Genomic DNA, 21,784 nt, shown 5'->3' on the forward strand with positions numbered 1-21,784 from the left:
TGAGAGCTCGTCACTACCTGCTGGTCTTTTCTTGACCCGCGTGTCTGCGTCCAGATTCAGCCATGCTGCTGCTCCAGACTCTGCTCACCACTGTCTTCTACACACCGCTGGCTCCCTTCCTGGGCAGCGCCATCTTCATTTCCTCCTATCCACGGCCCATCAAGTTCTGGGAGAGGAACTACAAGTAAGGGACAGGCCCGTCACGGTTACGACTGTTGTTGGACGATGCATTGTCCCAGAAATAATTGTGATAAACAATATTATTGTCATTTAAAGACACATTTTAATGATGATATGATAATGTAAGTGTAATGAACTTTAAATAGAAGGAATTGGAATGGGAAGCATTAAAATATCCTAAATACTGTTAATAAGCTCCTCCTCCTCCTCCTCACCCTTACACAACCCCTCTGCTCCCTCTGACTTATTGATGTGAGGCTGTTTGTACTTCAGCTCACTGAAAGCAGTCCAGAAATACTCCTCAAGCTTTGTTGTGCAAACTTCAGAGATTTGACATGAAGCAGACTGCGATTATATTTAGCCGGTTGTTGTCTGGAGTCGGGTGTCGGTGTTTCCAGGCAGCAGTTGTTGCACGTTGTGACTGTGAACGCCGAGACAACACGACAGCATTAAATGAACAACAACTGAGACGACAGGACAGTTTAGTCTCAAAGTGTGTAGTTTGAGGCGCGTCAGTGGCTGAGGAGGTTTTGATAGATTCATAAATATTGATGTGTGTGAGCTGTTCTGCAACTTTGTACCTTTACTCCCTACGTTTTTACACAATTATCTGTGCTTTCTATTGCTTACCTTTTAAAAACAGGCTTGTAACTTTAGTTTTAATGCATTTGAGGGGAATTGTCGATTATTTTTATTTTGCATCATTACTGGAGACAGAAACAGACAGAGAGGGAGACTCGAATGGGGACAAAAGACGTGTTAGTGTCTCGTATCTGCAGAGACCCTGCAGCCCTCTGCCTGGATTTTCTTATTCCCTCAATGTTTTGCTGCTCAGGACGCTTCACCAACCCAAAGTATTGTTATTTGACGTCCTGGGAATGAGATTCAACAGTCGATTATCGTTCTGGTGCTTTTATGAACAGCTCGAACAAATCCTACTGATTCTGCCTTTAAGTTTAACGGCCTTTGAATTATATTAATATGACGTGAAGTGAAGTGAAGTACAGAAATGTCCTTCAGAGGGAAACTTTTTACTTTTATACTTTGAGTTCATTTCAGAGCCAGAGTCATTTATCTGTATCTGTACTTCTACCTGAGTAAAGTATGTGTGTGCTTTTTCCTCCTCTTGTCATTTATGACTGTAAATGAAGAGTCTGTGGGTTTTGGAGTGTTTGTTGGACAAGAGAAGCAATTTGAAGACGTCACTTTGGGCTTTGGGAAATTGTGACAGGCATTTTTCACATTTCATAGACTGAGATTGTTGAAGCTGTATTGGGAACATTTTGTCACTACAGCATAATTCTAATAATAATAATAAAACATTTTATTTATAAGCACCTTTCAAGTCACCCAAGGACACTTTACAAAGCAGATAAATACTGACAATAAATAGCAAAAAACAAAAGCAAACAAACAAAAAAAAACAAAAAACAAATAAAATAAGAAAAACATTTAAATAAAATAAAATTATTGGTGCCTTTTGGTATCAAAATATGTTTTTTATTGTTTCTTTTGTCTCACATCTCTTGCAGCACGAAGCGTATCGACAACTCTAACAGCAGACTGGTGTCCCAAGTGGACAAGGAGACGGGTGAGTTGTTTCTGACTGTTTAAAATGTCCCGTCCTCTCTGAGAGTCACATATTAAAGTAAGTAAAACTTACTTGATGTGTTGGATTTGTTCATTGTGAAGAGATCGATGCTGTTTCTTTCCATATCCAGCCAGCATCAGACAGTCAGAGAAGGAAGCAGCTTTCACTTACTTTGTCCTTTCTTGACACCCGTCCATCCGTCTGTCTGTCTGTACCTCTGGCTGTCCTTCTCCTGCAGGGTGTGATGACAGCAACCTGAACTCCATCTTTTATGAGTACCTGACCCGCTCACTGCAGAATTCTCTTTGTGGCGACCTCATGCTGGGCCGATGGGGCAACTACAGCGCCGGAGACTGTTTCATTCTGGCTTCTGACTACCTCAACGCCCTGGTCCACCTCATCGAGATCGGCAACGGGTTGGTCACCTTCCAGCTGAGGGGTTTAGAGTTCAGAGGTACAGTCCGACCACCTACCCTCCATCTTCCTCTCTGAGCGAACGACGAGCTGACTAACCATCTGGCTGCTCGCCTCCGTCTCTCAGGTACTTACTGCCAGCAGCGAGAGGTGGAGGCCATCACTGAGGGCGTGGAGGAAGACGACGCCTGCTGCTGCTGCGAGCCGGGCCACCTGCCCCACATGCTGTCGTGCAACGCGGCCTTCAACCTGCGCTGGCTGGCCTGGGAGGTGATGGCCACCAAGTACCTGCTGGAGGGTTACAGCATCAGTGAGAACAACGCCGCCACGATGCTGCAGGTGTACGATCTACGAAAGCTGCTCATCACCTACTACCTGAAGGTACAAGTCATTTTCTTGTTTCTGTTCATGTGTGTGTACTGTGAAGCCTTCTGAGACTAATTTGTGATTTGGGGATTCATAGAAAAATTGACTTCACCTCACTTGAATTTATCAAAAAAACTGATTCATGAAAAATGTTGTTATTTATACCACTTGAACAAAAAGGAAAATCAAAATATAAACCAACCAAAGAACACCTGTGTCTGTTCTTTGGTTGGTTTTTGAGACGTGTTTCCACAAAACTTAGATGGAGGACGGGTCTCAGCCCAGAATGGACCCCGTTAACTTTTGCTGCAGATCCAGATAAAGGGACGGATGCAGGATTTTCTTAAACATTGCAAGATATTTGGACATTTCCGTTAATTTCCCAGGGAATGATGCACGGATCCTGATGATAAAATGCAGGCATATTTGGGTGACTGTCATGTATGAGTATCAAATCATGGCTAAGCAGTTATGGATGCTTCGTGCAGGGTTGTCAAGTTTGATTGAACTGATCTGCTTGACTGAATTAAAGGAGACTGTTGGGCCTGGGAGGAGGTATGCACTCTAGTTTACATTTTTTCCGGCTTTTAACATTTCCACGCAGGGACGAAGACTGTAAGCCATGTCTAGAAGTCCTGTATACATCACATCAGTTGCATTTTTAAATAGATGTAACTGCCTACATGTGCTGTCCCTGTCACATAAACTGATTTCTTTCTGTGTCTCTGAGCTGTTATTATAGTATGTTAATATGAAGAGTCATCAGCATGTGAAGGCACCAAGTGCAGCTTAAATAATGCATCAACTTACAAAATATTCAGTCACTTTTACTTCAGTGGCGGACTGAAAATTGAATATTCCACTGACGGGCCAAAAGGTTAAACAGTTTGATTGGCAGATGAAGACTCTTATTCATTAATCATTATTACAAATGGCAGCCTGCCAGGAGTCACTCCAGCAGCTGTAACATGCCGTCTTTCTCTTCTGCTGTCCTTGTGTTCAGTATTCTACCTTCCTCTGATGGTGCGTCCCTGTTTTTCTCAGAGTATCATCTACTACCTGATCCACTCCCCCAAACTGTCAACCTGGCTGAAGGATGCCTCCATCCAGGAGGCGGTGCAGTCCTACACCAAGTGGCACCACATCGAGCGCGACCCTCAGGTCTTCAGCGTGAAGATCGATGAAGACTACGTGCACTGCCTGCAGGGGGTGACGCGCGCCAGCTTCTGCAACGTCTACCTGGAGTGGATCCAGTACTGTGCTGGGAAGATGGAGACGGTACATCACGTTAAGATTACTCTTATGGGTCAGAGCAGCTGAGGGATTTTCTACTTCTGAAAGTCTGAGAAAAACATTAAATATTCACATTTTAGAAGCTGAAACCAGCGAATGTTCTCTCATAAAGATAACTTATATTAACTTAACTTCTATAAGAACGTTTTTTTTCATTAAGGAATGTGAAATGAGGGCAGAAGTTGCATTAAAGTGGAAATTAAGCTTGAATTAAAGGTGCAAATTGTCAATTTGAATTACAAGCCCGTCTTTGTGATCGTGTGTGATGTGTCTCCAGCCTGTGGACAGTGATGAAGACTCTCATTTGGTCACTCTGTGCTACGCGCTGTCCGTCCTGGGGAGGAGATCACTCGGCACGGCGTCGCACAACATGTCCAACAGGTAAAGTTTATTACAAACCAAACAGCAACACAAGTAGACAAATGGACTGCCTCTAATTCATCCTTGAATTAAGTTGTGTGAGAAGATCATGGAGACGCTCACACCCTCATTTGTCAGTTGAGGGTGAATGTTAAGTGTTGTAACTGCCATTTTTGCCTTTTTCATCTAAATACAGTCAAATCTAATAGGTTTAGGATCACAAAAGAGTTGGTTTTGTGTTGTTCATGGTCATGGTAATACTAAGTGCTATATTGTCGGCGGCTGGACTTTTCAGTTTCTCGTTTTATTCAGCCTTTATTTAAGCAGGTTTGTTTGAGGTCACAGATCTCTTCTACAAGGGAGACCTGGCAACGCAGAGTTACAACAGCGAATTAACAGAAAGAGCACACAAATAATCAGATAAAACATTTGCACACAGACGACCTGGACTCAGTTGATTTCACCACAGTCTTAAAGCTGGAAAGAGAAGAAAAATATGTTTATGTGTAAAAACACTATTAAGAGCAGCTGCTGCAGATTTTTTACCTGCAGTTTCACAGATGCACCAGAAGAGGGCGTTAGCGGCTAAATCTTTGATCACTCAAACAGATTTCACTGTTCTCATGACTTTCTGTCTTTGTGTTGTTTATAACTTTCTCTGTCTTTTCCCCCCACACGCCCCGGCCCTCCTCTCAAAGTCTGGAGTCGTTCCTGTACGGTTTCAACACCTTGTTTAAAGGCGACTTCCGCATCGCCACCAAAGACGAGTGGGTTTTTGCTGACCTGGACCTCCTGCAGAAGGTCGTGGCTCCTGCAGTCAGGATGAGCCTCAAACTGCATCAGGTAACGTGAGCTGTGTCCTCATGCACGTGTCGATGAAACCTTTACATTTTTGTTTTTAACTACAGTTTTCTCTGCTCCCTCACACTCTACTCAGTCTTGGACGTTTGTGCATCATTTAACGCTTCTATAAATATCTTCATGATGGCCTCTTCTCATCCCTGGAGAAGTGGTGGAAGCACTGAAGTTTTTCAAATTTTGATGCGCTCGATCGTTTTCTTTTTATGCCACTTCATACTTCTGCTCCACTAAGATTCAGACCTTTCAGACCAGATTCTACCTTTTATTACACCGCATTTATTAAAACCACACAATATTTCTTCCACCCTTTGCCGCGGAGTTGACATTTTCCTTAAATCAAATCAAATCCCGCAGTCCTCCATCACGCCTCTCCTGCCCTTTCAGGATCACTTCACCTGTCTGGAGGAGACCGAGGAGGCATCCATCTTGTACGAAGCCATCACAAACTACCGCAGCAGCCTGGTCATCTGCCACGAGAGTGACCCCGCCTGGCGCAAGGCGGTGCTGTCCAGCCGCGACACGCTGCTCACGCTGAGGCACATGATCGACGACGGCACGGACGAGTATAAGATCATCATGCTGTACAAACGCCACCTCAGCTTCAAGGTCATCAAGGTAGGGTGGAAGTAGAGTTTTTAAAATGTTCAGATTTCTATGGAAAAATGTCTTTGCAGTGTCCATATAGCACGACAAACCTGCCTGTATTCACTTGGATTTTCGAAGTTCATCCTAGAGGTGTGGCATCAAATCAGCATCACTTCACTATCAGTACAGTTTAATGTTCACAAGCTGCAGTTTCATCATAACTAAAGAACATCTGAACAGAAAAGTGTTCAGCTGACACTCTGTTAAGATGCTTTGTTTAACTGTAGAAGCTGAAAATCCTGTTTTTCAACTCCAGGGGTCACAATTCTCCAGTATTTCTCCCGATTAATGACAAATCTTCACGCCCTCTCCCCATTTTAGTTATCACAACCTGTTTTTCTGGCACTATGCGACATGTAGTACACTGCACTATTGCACCCAGTCCCTCTCAATGAGTCGGCAAAGAGACGGACTAAGGAATGGAAAAGAAAAAGAAATGCGCAGGAAGATTTCAGACGTCCTAGAAAGACGAATTCCCGTCTCTTGCAGAGAGTTTTAAAGGATCGAGGCACAGGAGTCATACCAACGTCAGTCACACAGAGAAGCACAGATTATCTTTGGGACGGAGGCAAAGAATGATAAATGACTGAATGAAGAAGATGAATGTTAGATTATGCCAGAGATTCACACAAGCTCATGCAAGAGGGGGGAATTATTCTGCATTCTTTCCTGAGAATTAAAAGTAAAATTATGATCAATATTTTTGACTCTGCATTTAGTTTAAGTGCTCAGATTTCTACTTAACTCTCAGCACTTAATGTTTAAACCGTCTGACGTTGGAGGATGACGTTAAAGGAGCAGTTCAACATACACTTAATTGCATCCTAGATAAGAGTTTGTTGAGAAAAATCGATACCACTCTCATCGTCTCTCATTAAAAATGAAGCTGCTGCCGGCATGCAGCTAACTATTCAGTCTGGAAACACATACTTTGGCTCCGCCTAAAGGTAACGAAACCCACCTAACAGCACTTAAGTTATAAATAAATATAGATATTGTGTTAATTAATGATGAACTGGACGCCAGGCTCGCTGTTTCCCCCTGCTTCCAGTCTTTATGCTAACCTAAGCTAACCACCTGTTAAGTGCTCTCATTTCCTGCTAATCCTCCGCAACGTAAATTTTCAGTTGTTCAAGGATGATGTTAAAACTATAAAACATCCGGTCTCCTGGATGAAGCCAGTGATCCGATCCCATCTCTCTCTCTGCAGATCAATAAGGAGTGTGTGCGAGGCCTGTGGGCCGGCCAGCAGCAGGAGTTGGTGTTCTTACGGAACCGAAACCCAGAACGCGGCAGCATCCAGAACTCAAAGCAAGCGCTGAGGAACATGGTCAACTCGTCCTGCGACCAGCCGCTGGGCTACCCCATGTATGTGTCACTCACTGATAAGTTCTGATATGCTTCCCTACTTTTACAGTTTTGTCTATTTGCAGATGTCTCTCGTCGCTGACAGTGGTTTTATTATTTTTTAGGTATGTGTCACCACTAACAACATCATACGCAGGAACACACCGGACGCTGCGAAGCATCGGAGGAGGGGCTCTGAGCCTGGATGTGATTCGTTCTTGGCTCTGCACTAAGTGGTTTCGGTCAGCTGAGGATAAATTATTATTTCTGCATGTTCCCGTCTCCCTTTCTCTCTCCCTGTGACTGTCAATCACCATTCTTCACATGCTAAAGATAGAAAGAAAAGACTCCCTTGTCACTTTTTACTTAGTCCGGTCTGTAAAAAGACAATGCTTCCATTGAAGGGTTGTGGGTTCACTTCCTGGAACAGCTGTCAGTCTCTGAGGGTCCTTAGATAAGATGGATAAGAGGCTTTAGAGCGCACAATTACAGTAAAAACTTCCTCCAATCCTTCAGCCTCAGAGGCCAAACATAATGAATTTCAGCCAAGGGATAATACTCACGTGTAGAAGTACCAACGCAGACAAAATAGCATTTCACGAGAGACTGTGACACTGCTGACAAGTAGGCTGAATAGACTATGTTTACCTGGCGGCCATGTTCCTCAGGCTTCACGCTCATGTCGTAAAAACTTCATTCCCGATTGATCAGGAACTGAGAAAGACAATGAATAGTGAAAATTTGGAGGGATATTCAAGTTAAAACAACACATTTGATAACCCATTAGCTAACGTTAGCATTCAACCTCTACCTAGCTGATGTTACCGTTTGATTACATCCAGTGCCTTTCCCTTCCAGGCTTAAATAAACATGTCCAAGATGTACGTTTATATTTTGGAATAAATGTACGTCTTTTCTATTTTATTGCGTAACACTAGCCTCCTCCTAACGTTAGCTAGGAAGTGGTTGAATGCTAATGTTAGCTAACGGGTTATCAAATTTTCATACTTTGCTAAAATGGTGATACAAAAGGACTAATGAACAAGTAAAACACAGGTGTACACAGAATAAGGGTGGGAAAAGGATAAAGACAGGAAGTGGAAAGTAACAACGAGACACATGAGGATGAATCTACAAAGTAAAACAGGAAATGACTCACCAAAAACGCAAACCATGACACAGATATGTTGTTTTACAGCTCGATTTTCAACATTTGATCTTCCCACATCAGAAGAAAATGGCCGCCGTGTGAATATGGTCCATTAGGTTGACTACCTCACAATTTTTGGGCTGTTAAAGAGCAATTTTAGGATAAAGATGATGTGCGAGAGGCAAACAAGTTGATGACACACGAGTTGACGGAAAAACTTCATAATGTTTTCTCCTCCAGCTGCTTGTGTTTGGTGTAAATCACTCTGGATAATGTGCCGAGCGCAGCGTAATGCTCCGGCTGCCTGCTGAGTGAGCGATCCTTTGTGGATTTACTGATATTGACTCAGTGGAAGTCAGCGATGGGGGAGAGACTTCCCCCCGCCAACTTAATGTAATCTTAAATACATGAACGGGACAGTGGGAGTGCACACTTGAGATAAAGAGCTTCCTCTGAGTCCACATCACATCCCACATCTCTCCCTCTATCCTCTCTTTTTCAGTCTCGCACATTACACATTACCTTCAGCGTAGCTTATCATATAGGCTCTGCATTAACCTTTACAGCTCAGCTAATGGTGTGTGTTTTCTCCTTTAAGCTTCTTATACCGCCGAGTTTTCCCTTCAGATAAGATTAGATTGTTAATCTTGTTTCGTCGGCCTCGAGTTGAAGGTGTTGTCTTAATATCGCTAAGTAGCCGAGGAGCCGGGAGATTGGCCGAGCCTCGTCAGCCAGAACACACTTAACTAATTTAAGACGGAAGTGTGTGTCACGTATGCTCGCACGGTTACGTAACTCGTGTGAGTTTGTGCGTGTGTGCTGGAAAAGTCAAGACTCGATACATTTTTTATGGCTCTATGCCAGTGTTGGTCCCTCACGCTGATGCCGACATGAATAAGTAAATCAGAGCTGTGTGTGTGTGTGTGTGTGTGTGTGTTCTCCAGGGTGCGTAAGGACAACCTGACCAGCTGTAACAGCGGTGTGAACATGGAGGATGTGGACTGCGGTGCCGGCGGTTCGTCCTCGCTGAGCCACAACCGCCCGTCCTCCGTCACGTCCAACAGCCTGAGCCTGTACCAGCACAGAGCCAGGACGACACACAGCCACAGACACCACAACGCAGGTACACACACACACACACACACACACACACATGCAGGGATGTTAAAGCTTTTGGGGTTTTTATTTGTTACACCTGAAGTGAGACTACATGACTTTTGACAGCCAAACAGACTTTAACGCTCAGACATATTTCCTTTTTTCTCTTTTTTGTTCTTAACAGCTGTTTTCTGTCATTGTTTATAATTGTTGTTCTTTGTCATTGTTGTTACAATCACTGTTTGTAGTGGCTGCTTGTCTGTTTTACTGTCTTGAGTGATGTTTTATGTCTGCTAAAAAGCCGAACCAGGACTACGAATTATCTATCGCTACGACACACTGCATCTGTTTCATTTCATGTAGATGTAATAATGTCTATATGTAGAATAAACGAATCCATAAACTCCGATAAAGCTGCATAAATGACATAACTGAGTCAGATTTATTATACTTCTTCTACATTTTACCAAACGATAAAACAATATATCTGTGGCATGTTTTGAGGATTGTTCCTCTTCAGTAGGATCCAGTGCGTATTGTAGAGAAGAGACGGACTAACACACTATTTCTGGTTGGGTTACTCTCAGTGGTTTTTTTGTTACCTTCACTAAGGAGGTCATGTTTTCACCCGTGTTGATCGGTTTGTCAGCAGGATTACACAAAAACTACTCACTGGATTTTCTCAGCCCAGAGCAAAGTACACAAACAAACATATCTTTACACTCTTGATTTATTTGTTTGTTTGTTTTTTTTTAATATATTTGATTATAGACATTATTCCTGTGTGTTTGTTTGCAGCCAGGAGAGAGTACCGCAGTCGGTCGGTTCAGCCTCAGAGTCAGCGTCCCCCCGTCACCAGCCAATCAGGGCCCATCCTGGACTCGGGCTCCAACCACGGGCTCGTCCAGCGTCTGTCCAACAGTCAGCTGTCCTTTAACACGTCCATAGCCTCGATATTCTCCCAGGTATTCACACACACACACAACCTTTAACGTTTAACCGCTTCATGTCTTCGGAGAATAAAGCAGTAAGATGTTTCTCTCTCTTCAGGTTCCTCGGCTCTCAGGAGCGGGAGGGATCAGCTCGCAGCTTCAAGCAGCACAGCATCAGCAGCGCTCCAGCCAGGTGCCAGCTTGTTTTTTTACTCTTATACATGAGCATGATAACATCCTAATCGAAGTTCAGGGTTTCACTGATGTGATTATCATGCAAACTTATCCAATAAAGCATTTCCCAGCTGATGGCCAAAGCATGTGATCATAGCGTACAGTTATTCTTAGACGCAGCCTGCTCTCTCTCGTAATTGTTTGTGCATGAGCATATTTGTGTTCTGTGTGTTTTCGCCCAGGTCTCCTCGTCTTCGTCCACTCTCAGCCTGCTGTTTGGGAAGCGTAGTTTCTCCAGCGGCCTGGTCATCTCTGGGCTGTCCGCCGCCGAAGGGGGAAACACCACCGATACTCAGTCCTCGTCCAGCGTCAACATCGCCATGGGGCCCTCGCACAGGTCGAGCAGCAGGGCCACGCAGGTACGGGACAAAGACCGGCCTCTTTATACACACTGCTGTCTGGAGGCTCATACACAGTGAGGTCTTCTTATCGCAACATGGCCTTCACTCAGTTCACCAGCAGTAACCCTGTATTGTGTATTATTATTGTGTGTATTGTGTGTAACATTATAAGACCCTCTGCTGCTGGCGGTCTGTCGAGTGGACTGACTGGTAAACCAAACTTCATTATAAAAACAGGTGTTTTATGGTCGGGCCTTATTTTTTCACAGTAAAAACTTTTGTCACAACTTAACAAAAACTCTTTTTTGATTCGCTGCGATCTACAGACACAATCGGCACACACGTCATTTACTCAGTGACATCATTAACTAACCTGTGATGTCAGGATAGCTGTTTTCACTTGCTTCTAGTCTCTTCGCTAAGCTAAGCTAACCGTCATGCTGTCTAGTGAAAGAACTCTGTCAGTGTTGCACTCCTGTGGCTCACAATCAAAGACAACACCTCTGGACAAAATTGACTTTTTATCGGCCTTTCTACTGGTAAGACACTCCTTGAATCCATGCAACATTTTTAACCTGCGAGGTGTAATCAGTGTTACGGCCTCTGGGAGAAACTGCCGGGCCTTCAGTCAATCACTCACGGAGAGGAGAAGCTGGGGAGTGAGTTTTAAAAAGCCAGTGAGGCGAATGAATCGATCGACGCTCATATTAAAATCCTTCTCCCTGTTCTTTCAATTTGACTCTGGATGCAAAATGCAGTTCAGGTTTTAACAAAGAATATTATCTCAAAATCTTACCAAGTATATTTGTTTTATTTATAGTCGAAAATATCTCAGAACACTTTAGTATTGCAGCTAGAAAAATGTGACTTTTTAGACAATTTCTACTTGATCAATTGGCAGATTTTTCAAAACAATGACAAGCAAGACACACCATTAATCCATATTTTTGTCTTATCCTCTCCTTCTCAGTGGACATCAGAGCCATATGAGAGTATAGACGCGTCCTACTCCAACGCCGGCAACACGGTGAAAGAGCAGTCAGGTGACCGAGGCTGCAGCCAGGGATTAGACAAGACCCAGGAGGACTCGGCATCTGCCTCAACGGCTCCGGAGGCGACGGATCAAAAGACTGTCTGAGAGAGCGAGAGAGAGAACACACACACACACACACACACACACACACACGAGAGTGCCCATACACACACGCCCGTATACAGAGAGGACTGTATGAAAAGAGACGTATTAACACATCCATACAGACGATTGTATGAGAGAGCACCCATGCACACCGACCTGCCTCCTCTCCTGTCCTCAGCATGTGGTCTCACCCAGTTGTCTGAATGTAAAACAAGTCTGAAAACATGATGTTGGATCCAGCTGACGAAATAAAGATGTTTTTAAATGACGCTGCCTCTTTCTATAATCTGTTGTTTAAATGTGTTATGATGGGAAGTTCTTACGTGTGCTACTTTGGTTCGGCAGTTTCTGAGAAATGTCTAACCAGCAGTGCTGTAATATGTTTTCCAGCTTTCCAGGAACTTTCCGGTTGGCCTCCGGTCAGCGTTTCGTGCTCCTCGTCTCCTCTAAACACCCGAAAAGGCAAAAGGAAACACTGCTGAAGACGACTTGACATTTTTTTTTTTTTTTTTTTAGATGGAAATTAATAGTTCACAGTCCACAAAACATTTCTCCACAGCAGCGTTCACCTAAACAACTGCAGCAGTAGCTCCACGTATGCAGCCATTTTATATTTATTTTTTATCTTTTTTTACATTTTAAAACATTTCCATTTCAGTTGTTTTAGAAAATGCTGCACTGCTGTTTTGCTCCAGAAATGTTTTGCGGATCACGGAGTTTTACCCGACTTTAAATCAGCATGAGGGTGAGCAGCTAATGAGAACATTTTCAGTTTTAGGTGAACTTACCCTTTAACGTTATTGCCGCCAAAATTTCTTGTTGCCGTTTCCTCAAATGTTTGCTATCAAGGCTACAGACCAGTGCTTTGCGCTAACGCTAAATGCTAACGTCGGCATGCTACAATAACATGCTTGTAATGACGACGCTAACATGATAATGTTACTAATGTTCACCATCTTACTTTAAATCTGTGTATGAGCACTAAACACCAAGTACACAACCTCATGGTGGCGCTATGGGAAATGTACCGTGAGGAAATCGCTCTGGTTTCTTTTCTCCGGCAAAGAAAGACACAGTCACACGTGGCAAAAATCTATTAAGTATTTATTGTAAGTTGTTACATTTAGATTTCTTTCTCTAGCAGCACTATTTTAATTACAGATATTCAAGGGCAGTTACCATTGATTGAAGTTTTTCTCTTAATGCAAGATGTCATTGTGTAAACAAGGACAGAGACTGAACCGTAGATCAAAACGTACCACAACTGAACACGCTGTCGACGTGACGGTAACTCACATGAAGTCAAAAAGGCTGATGAACAACAATTTTTGCGTCTTTTGAGATCAAAAACAGAAACAATGACTCAAATAAAACCTGTTCAAATAAATTAAAACAGTACAAAACAAATCAAAAATGGTGAACAGCTTTCTTTTTTTTTTTTTCTTACAGTAACAATTTCTGTTGGATCTGATATGGTTGCTTGTGATCCCACATCAGTCACACTTCAACATGTTCAGTGCCTGTATAGAAAGTCTTCAAGTCTGTGACGTATGTGGATGATTCAGAAAGATGAACACGAACCCACGACAGCAACGTGAAAAGACATATAACAAAACGTGTTTCCGTAAAGAACATTTTGAGTCCAACAGAACATGTGAGTTTATATTCCAACATTTTCTTTTGACCCCTTTACATTGAAACAAAAAAAGGTAGATTATAATTTTGGCACATACCACCAAAGAAGCATTGTTGTAGCCCAACGTTAGCCTGCGTACTGGGACATCTGACCACTGTGTCAGGCAAGTTCAACCTTGTTTTTCCTTCTCTTTGTCAAAATTTTAAAAATCTACTCTTTTGAAGGAGCTAACTTGACATTTGGGGAAATTCGCTTACTCGCTTGCCGAGAGTTAGCTGAGCAGAACGTTGAGTTAGCAGCCGATTAGCTTAATTTAGCAAGCGCATGTTCTTGAGCTGTCTTGGAATAATTTGACATATAGCCCTCCATAAAATGATGAATTGTTGTTTTTACACTTTTACGAGTTAAACAAGGTAAATAAGTGCTCTTTAGATGTGGACAGAGCCTGGCTAGCAGTTTAGCTAGCTAATCCTAGCTAAGCGAAGATAACTAGCTGCTGGCTGTGTAACGTTAGTTTAATTGCTAGCGTAGAAATGTGACAGTGGTATCAATCTTCTCATGTAAATCTTGGTCAATGTGTTTATTTCCCAAAATGTTGAACTATTTTTTAATCTATTCTTTTGAAGGAGTAGCTTGACATTTGGGAAACTCTCTTACAGAGAGTTAGCTGAGTAGCCTAGAGCCAGGAGCTGATTAGCTGAATTTAGCATCACTATTTCTCGAGTTGTCTTGAAATAATTTGACATATAACCCCCCACAAAATGATACATGGACGTTTTTGCTCTTAGTTTATGTACAAATTAAGCAAACAAGATAAAACAAGCGCTCTTAAGAAGCGAACAGAGCCAGGCTAGCCAGTCCTAGCTCATCTAAGCTAACTAGCTGCTGGCTGTGTAATGTAAGCTTAATTCTTAGCGTACAAACATGAGAGTGGTATCGATCTTCTCATCTAACTCTTGGCAAGAAAGTGAAGAAGTTTATTACCCAAAAATGTCAAACTACGTCTTACACAACTCTCCACACCCATAACATTTAACTACAGTGTGAGCCTCCGCAGCTAATGTAAATTTAAGCTGTGAGGTGAGTCTTTTAGAAAACTAGTCTTGGGTGTAGGCCTAAATATTTCTTTAATCTTGATTCTACTGTTGCATCTGTATATTACTATCATGCAGAGAATTGCCAATGCCAACATAATTAAGTATTTTTTGAACCAGCTCTGTCTTGAATTAGAGATTTACATCCTTGTAAGACGAGGCTACAAGTCCTTGCTGTGCTTTTCTACAACAGAGGACGGTGTGTCGTCAGGGTAGAAAAAGTCTTTTCAATGCTACACTTAAGGGATTCCTGCATCTCAGGGCACTTTGCCGCTCAAGGATTGATGATCAGTTTCCTTTGATAAAATTCAAAGTCCTGATGAAAAGCAATCAGATCCTTGGGCAACACGACCCTGAAGGTTGACACAGTTGGGACACAGTGCTCTGAGATGTTTGAGGAAGTTGCACAAGCTATTGAACTCATGAACTGAGGTCACGTTTGCTTTGCGTGGCAGGATTTCAGTCCACTCTGCCTTGTTGACCCTTAGTGACCACAAGGATAAAGCTTCACCTGCCTTGATGTAAATAAAACAGCCAGGCTCTCAGTCGTCATCAATAATAAATTAAAATTTGAGCTCAACTGACCAAACTCTTGATTTAAAAGCCTGCTGCACGAGCACTGTCTGGGTTAAATTGCTCTGCAAGTCATGCACGTTGAAATAACCACATTTGTTAATACAAAGAGGGTCATTTAGTCATTCTGGCAATTCATAACACTCAAAACAAGAATTAAGAACCCATAACCGTCAATATTAGTGAAACATACTAGAAGAAATATATGAACCTCTCAAAAGAGTTTCTGATATTTTTAATTGTCTGCATACTGCAGTACTTGAATACATACTCATACAGTATCGTTTATAGCAAATAACTGAATTATTTCATTTATTTAGCAAAAAGCATGCTGAATAGAAAAAAGTCACTTTTTTTTTTAATCGTGACAGTAAAATTCTTTTCATTTTCACCTGCTGATCATTTCTCAACCACTTTGATCTATCTACAAAGGCATGACAAGAACCAAGAGGCTTAGGCATCTAAATCAATAAAGAGAAAAGTGATTGCCTAAAACTGTTGAAACCCAACTTCAACCAGTACCTGCACAGACATCATCTCTTTCCCAAAAGTAGCACAAACACCTCTGGAAGAGGTACGAAAGAGACAATACGAGGGTGACGGTATTCATGTAGGAGGAAACATCGGTGTGATTTTTTTGCTGTAACTGCTATTAACAGCATCGTATGTGTGATTTTTTACAGAGAGAGGGAGTGAGAGCCCGAGAAAGAGAAAGTGATGCAGACAGAGAAAGAGAGACAGAAAGTAGATATTGAGGTCTGTTGTGAAGCGTAAAGAGGCACCGAATCGAACTGAGGGAAACAAACGAAGCAGGTTTCAAACCAACATCAGTCGACAAACCTGTCTTTCTTTAGCCACGATGCACTGCGAGGAACTGTGGGAAAAATCTGTACATCGACCCTCCTGATTCTCATTTCCAAGAGCTAAATGTTCTGTACAAAAAAATAAATTATCAGACCTAAATTAAACCTCAACTCGAAGCTGAAAGTGGCTCCTAAGAGCTGAGCGAATGGTCTTTTAAGTAACTTATTACTGACTTCTTTTACATCTTGCATTAGCGGAGTATTACAAAAAGAGAAAAACCCACTTCTGCTGATGTGTTCTGCATCAACGCTACCGTATTAACACAGTGATAGTCTGACCGGATGTGGCTACAAAAAGAACGAGAATAGAAAAATAAGTTGCTGTTGTATGCTGATGACACGGTGCTGCACTCGTTTAATTAAGTCCATTGACAAACAACATAATCACGATAAGATGTTAATTATTACATGGCAAGTGGATTTTTTTTATTTTGTTAATGAGTTACTGGTTATAAAATGTGACGTATGTATGGACAGTGCACATCTCAAAGGCAGATACCATTAATAACTCCAGGTTTGCTCCAACTCAGCCCTTCAAAGTGAGACTACGTAACTTTTGACTGAAAAAATAAAACAGTGCGAATCCAACAAGTTCATGAAATGATGCACCTTTGCTCAATTCAGCACATATTTTAAGGTTTTAACATTTCAGTCTTACTTGGCCAAGTGTGACCACTAGCTTGCGGTGGCTAATGTTAGCTTGCTAAATTTAAGGCCCAATCCCAATTTCCAAGCTTTACCCCGACCCCTTGTTTTTGAGCGCTCCCTTACCCCTAGGAAGAGAGTTACGAGTTGTAGTGGTTGAAATCATCCATTACTATGTGAAATTTGCTAGCTAGCTAGTTAGCTACCGAGACATCAGAAATCTTAAAGAAATCATTTTATGCTTCTTTTCTTTTAAAACTAGAATTACTGCATTAAGTTTGTTTGTCTCCGTGCACCAGTCAAGTTGCTGTCTTGAGCTATGGTGTTGAATAATGGCCACAAGATTTTTAGCAGAATATGCTGATGATGTCACAATGTATATATCAAGTGGGTATCAAATGTCAAAACTCTGACATTTTATCCTATTAGACTGATTAAATCTTATCGTAATTATCGTATGAATTCTTAAATTATGGCCAAAAATTGGCTTGTACCAAATTCAAAGAAATTCTCATGAGGCGTTTTTTAAACCACGCGTTTACAAGAATTGGGCACCGTGAGGTCTCAATGAACTTGACCTTTGGCCACCAAAATCTAATCAGTTCATCCTCGAGACTTTTTTATAAAATTTGAAGAAATTCCCTCAAGACGTTCTTGAGATATCGCGTTCGTAGGAACGGGAAGGACAAAAGGACGGATGGGCGGACAACCCGAAAACATAATTACCCCAGCCACGGTTGTTGGGACACCCTACTCCAAGGCGTGAACGAGCAAAGGGAGGAGCAGGGCTATGTGGTCGGGGCGAGGGGTGTATCGGGATTGGGCCTATGACTTGTCTCTTCTCTAATTGTGCTACATTTACACATTTCATCATATCCCTTATCCATCAGCTGTCAACTGTGACAACAAAAGGCCTTTGTTTCGCAAAAGTTACATAGTCTTGCTTTAAATATGACCAAACATTACAATGAAAAATGACAAGAACAAATCCTGCGTGGCCCCGAATACCTTCTTTACCTCACAGGCTGAACATCAGAGAGTCACAATGTGGTTGCACCTTAAATAAATAAAGTTTTTTTTCCCCCTCAGTTAGGAAATACTGCACACGGCCAGCTACTTGTGTCGTAGCCTGAGTAATGAGAGTTTTTTCGTCAGGTCGGTCAACTTTACAAGTCGGTGAAGTTGAGTTCCAGTCGTCTATTTCATCTCACCAAGACTCCAGCACACAGCCACATAATGTCAGACAACAACACATTTATTTGTTTTCAGCAAGGTTTCTTTTTTATCATCACGAAGGCATATACTACTTTCTCTGTATATTACTTGTTTTATATATATATGTATATATATAATATTTATATAGAAACAAAAATAAGCGTACATTTTTGCTGAATAAGATTGAAGAATATCAGCAAAGGGCAATGTAAACCATGGTCCATCTAAAACAGCTGAAAGGTGCGGTAGCTCGCCCTTTCCCAACTCACCCACAGTAACAGATTTGCATAGGCAAAAATGGGATTAGCCCTTAGACAGTGGATTCCTGAATTCTTTACAGAGATGCAAAATCTAGTTCAGCTCAACACAAATAAAAACAAACATACATACAAACAAAAAAATAATGTCAACTAGGCCAAGCTCTCTTTTAACCCCTCTGGTCATATACATAGTCATTTTTCTGTGCACATTTTTGTTTACAGTGTTAGGCTTCAAGTAGATCTAAAAACAACTTGTACATTGACAACTAGATGTGAAATAAATTAACCAACATGAGAGGTAGTGAAAAGCCTACAGAGACGTTTGTTGTTGTTTCTTTTTTATACAAAGGAAAAAAAAAAAAAAAATAGAACGTGTCAGTAAGGCCAAAGCTTCGCAAACCTCCTCCACCCTATCAGGACATTTCAGCTCTCAACCTTTTTGTTTTTCAGTTGATAAAACCCACAGCCACGTCTCAAAAAAAAACACCCACTCGCTTGGGACCCATGGAAATTTAAAGACGAGAAAATCTAAAGTCAGCGATGACACTACGTCACTTCACATCATCATCATTGCTTGTAAAATCCACATGTGAAATGCAGTTATTAAAAATAAACAACCGTGTACTTTTCCCCCACTGTGTAAAAGTCACAATAAATTAAAAGGGAAAGGACGCGAGCAGGAAACACGTGTTTCTGCCGTGTGTGTCCTCCCTGTAAAACACTGTTACCTGGGTTTCTGCTGTGTCTGTCCTCCCTGTAAACCCTGTGAAGAGTCTCCTGCCAGCCGTAAACCTGCTGGCTTGCTCTGCTCACGCTGTGGGCAGTTAACTCCCCACTGTTACGAGTATTCAATAAGGTAAAACATCTCACAATTTATAAATGTAAACTTGGTTTAATTGCACCATGATTTCATCATCTTGGTTCTTGGTGAAACATTCTCTTGCTAATTACTGTGTAGACTCAGCGACGAGGAAACGTAACTTTACTGTGCAGAAGAAGGGATTCATCTGCGGGAGTGACAGGCATTCTTCTTCTACTGAGTCAAAAAACGTACGGAGTTGTCCAAATACAACGTCGAAAAATGCGTTTTTGTTTCCTGCAATAAAGTGTGAAAGTTGATCCTTCGGTGTCAAGAGTTGGATCGTTACTGAGCGCATGCATGCACACAAGCTCTTCATCGGAGCAGCGAAGCAATATCAGTAAAGTCCTCGTGGGTATTAATGTAGTCTGCATGTGAGTACTGTATTGCCGACGATTAAAGGTGCTATATGTAAGTATTTTACTTGAAATCATAAAATCGAAAATTATCAAAAGAATGATGAATGCTACTGAAGTTAGCATGCTAACCGGCTAGCCCTGTCACGTCTTTGCCCAAAGCTACTGTGCTCGCGGCATCAAGTCCCAGTCCGGACCGCTAGCTGCACATCTTACTGAGCTAACTAGCCTACAGCGGCTACAGTTAGCAGCAGTTAGCGGTTGCCCTGGCGATATGCTGCCCTCCTTTTTGTTGAGTATGAATTTGACAGGTGACAGCCAATTCTTACATAGTGCACCTTTAAATAAGCAACATATCAAAACTGTTGGGTGATTATTGGTTTAAACTTGCCTTCTTTACTCAATTTCGCCGATTTATAACAAATACTTCACGACTGAAAGCTTTTGCAGAAGTATGTAGCTTGGTTTTAAACTGGCCGCTTCACCCAGTTGGCATTTTTTGAACACTAAAAGGGAAAGTAAGCCTGTTGGAAAAACTCAAAATCCCATGATTCAATGGACTTGAGTAGAGAACCTACATTTCTTTTAATCTGTTTTGAAAATGCATCAAAACATTTTCTGAAAGGTGTCACGATTAGTAATTTAAAAGACGATTCAAAACCAATCTAACATAGTGGGGCCGATCTATAATCACTCACTACATCCAATTGCACTTCAATAGTCTGCTCGACATCCTGCACCGTCTACTCCTACATTTAATTTTGGACCAAACTTGGCACGTGAACTTCAGGTAGTTAAAGGAGGCGGCAACGTGTACGCCTGTTTATCAGTGAGGAGGTGGCACTGTTTCATTGACACTTTAAGACTGTGCTAATCCATCATGTGACGTAATCAATATACTTGGAGGCCCAGTTAATTTTACAGAAAATTAAAAAAGCATAAACTGCACTCATGCACTTTCTACTGCACATCCACAGGCCAGGAACAAAGTTCATGTTTCACATCATTAAAAAAAAAAAAAAAGTCCTTTTTATATACTAAAAATGTTAGTGGGACATTTGGCAAGACCCCCTTAAAGTTTTTTTTTTAATAAATTTTTCTGTTAAGTGTGTAACTGTACCGTACATGTACACACGTAGCCGTTATCATCGCATGCTGTCAAAGTCAGATTAGAAAAAACAAACCAGAGTGTGTGAGGGCTGGCAGTTGGATGAGCATTAGCATGGCTAGCACAAGCATGCTAACTGCTTGCCTACAGCATGCTGGAACCTAGTTAGCCGTAGCTTGTGGCATGACTAACGCTTCGCTAGCCCTGTGAGGTGGCGTGTTAGCACTATTTCGCCAACCCTCTTCACTTGCTCTGGTTAAAAAACGAGTGGGCAGTAGCTAACTGAAGGGCTACGCGTGCGCTCGCCCAGAAACTCTACAGCCTGGTGACAGGTCACAGCTAATATCTCTTCACAGCTTCGTTGACATCGTGTTTGGCACCCGGGTCACAAATCTAGAGTGTGATATTGGTCGGTCAACTCCAGGGACCATCATGTAACCTAGCATCTAAAGCTAAAGCCTTACAGACAAAGGCAAGGGCTCAATAGCCCTTTCAATTACTTCAGTGCCTGCTGCAAACCAGCTTTCCATAACGCTCAATTCAACCCTCAATGTGGGTTTGTCTTTATCTTCTCCAGCTGTGTTTTTACCCCCAGATTGGGCACCTGTGCTTGTCAGGCTGTGATGGTCTGAGTTGGAGGGAGGAGGAGGAGGAGGAGGAGGAGGAGGAGGGGGGAGGAAGATGGGAGGAAGGGATCGTTGGACAAACTGTGGTTGCTTTCCAGAAAAAACTCCAGCAGCGCTTGTGCTGCCTTTTCCTTACATGTAAAGGCATTGTGATTTTCTCAGTGGAGAGATTTTTTTTGTTTTAAAGTTCATGAGTAATAATAATACATGTAGCTGCCCAACCACAATTTTAGCCCTTACTTCTCCCAGTTAAAGAATCCTAAAGAAGGAAAAGTGCTCGGACGGGACGGGATGGACGTATGGATGGATGGATGGACAGGTGGATGGATGGGTTAGGTGGTGCTGCTGCTGCCTTTTTCTGCAGAAGCCATCAAATCTCCTCAATAAAAAAAAAACTGCAGTAAGCTTTAAAGTTGGCAGAAGTGTACTTTTTCCCTTCACTGAACACTGACAGCCAGACAGAGAAGACAGGTCCTCTTGTCTTACTACATCTCAATATTCAAAAAACGGTTGCAGTCCGCGGCTTACATCGTCAAGCTACTGTAGAGAGAGAGAGTTACATGCAGAGCCAGTGCTTCTACTGGGTAAACGGGGCAGAG

General features: G+C 42.2%; 1 protein-coding gene across 1 annotated transcript in view; it reads left to right on the forward strand.

Annotated features, from left to right (window-relative positions):
• Positions 1 to 12,218, forward strand: part of pcnx2 (pecanex 2) — a 31,105-nt gene extending 18,887 nt beyond the window's left edge. Inside the window, exons 26-40 of the mRNA XM_073481240.1 lie at positions 55 to 184; positions 1,713 to 1,771; positions 2,010 to 2,225; positions 2,313 to 2,566; positions 3,596 to 3,829; positions 4,122 to 4,225; positions 4,903 to 5,047; positions 5,450 to 5,680; positions 6,921 to 7,078; positions 7,183 to 7,299; positions 9,152 to 9,330; positions 10,104 to 10,270; positions 10,356 to 10,430; positions 10,654 to 10,830; positions 11,783 to 12,218. Coding sequence (XP_073337341.1) covers positions 55 to 184; positions 1,713 to 1,771; positions 2,010 to 2,225; positions 2,313 to 2,566; positions 3,596 to 3,829; positions 4,122 to 4,225; positions 4,903 to 5,047; positions 5,450 to 5,680; positions 6,921 to 7,078; positions 7,183 to 7,299; positions 9,152 to 9,330; positions 10,104 to 10,270; positions 10,356 to 10,430; positions 10,654 to 10,830; positions 11,783 to 11,950 — 2,414 coding nt within the window. The 3' untranslated portion in view covers positions 11,951 to 12,218. The remainder of the gene's footprint in view (positions 1 to 54; positions 185 to 1,712; positions 1,772 to 2,009; positions 2,226 to 2,312; positions 2,567 to 3,595; positions 3,830 to 4,121; positions 4,226 to 4,902; positions 5,048 to 5,449; positions 5,681 to 6,920; positions 7,079 to 7,182; positions 7,300 to 9,151; positions 9,331 to 10,103; positions 10,271 to 10,355; positions 10,431 to 10,653; positions 10,831 to 11,782) is intronic.
• The last annotated feature ends 9,566 nt before the right edge of the window (positions 12,219 to 21,784 follow it).

The sequence above is a fragment of the Pagrus major genome, chromosome 15, assembly GCF_040436345.1.
Source record: "Pagrus major chromosome 15, Pma_NU_1.0".
Classification (NCBI taxonomy): domain Eukaryota; kingdom Metazoa; phylum Chordata; class Actinopteri; order Spariformes; family Sparidae; genus Pagrus; species Pagrus major.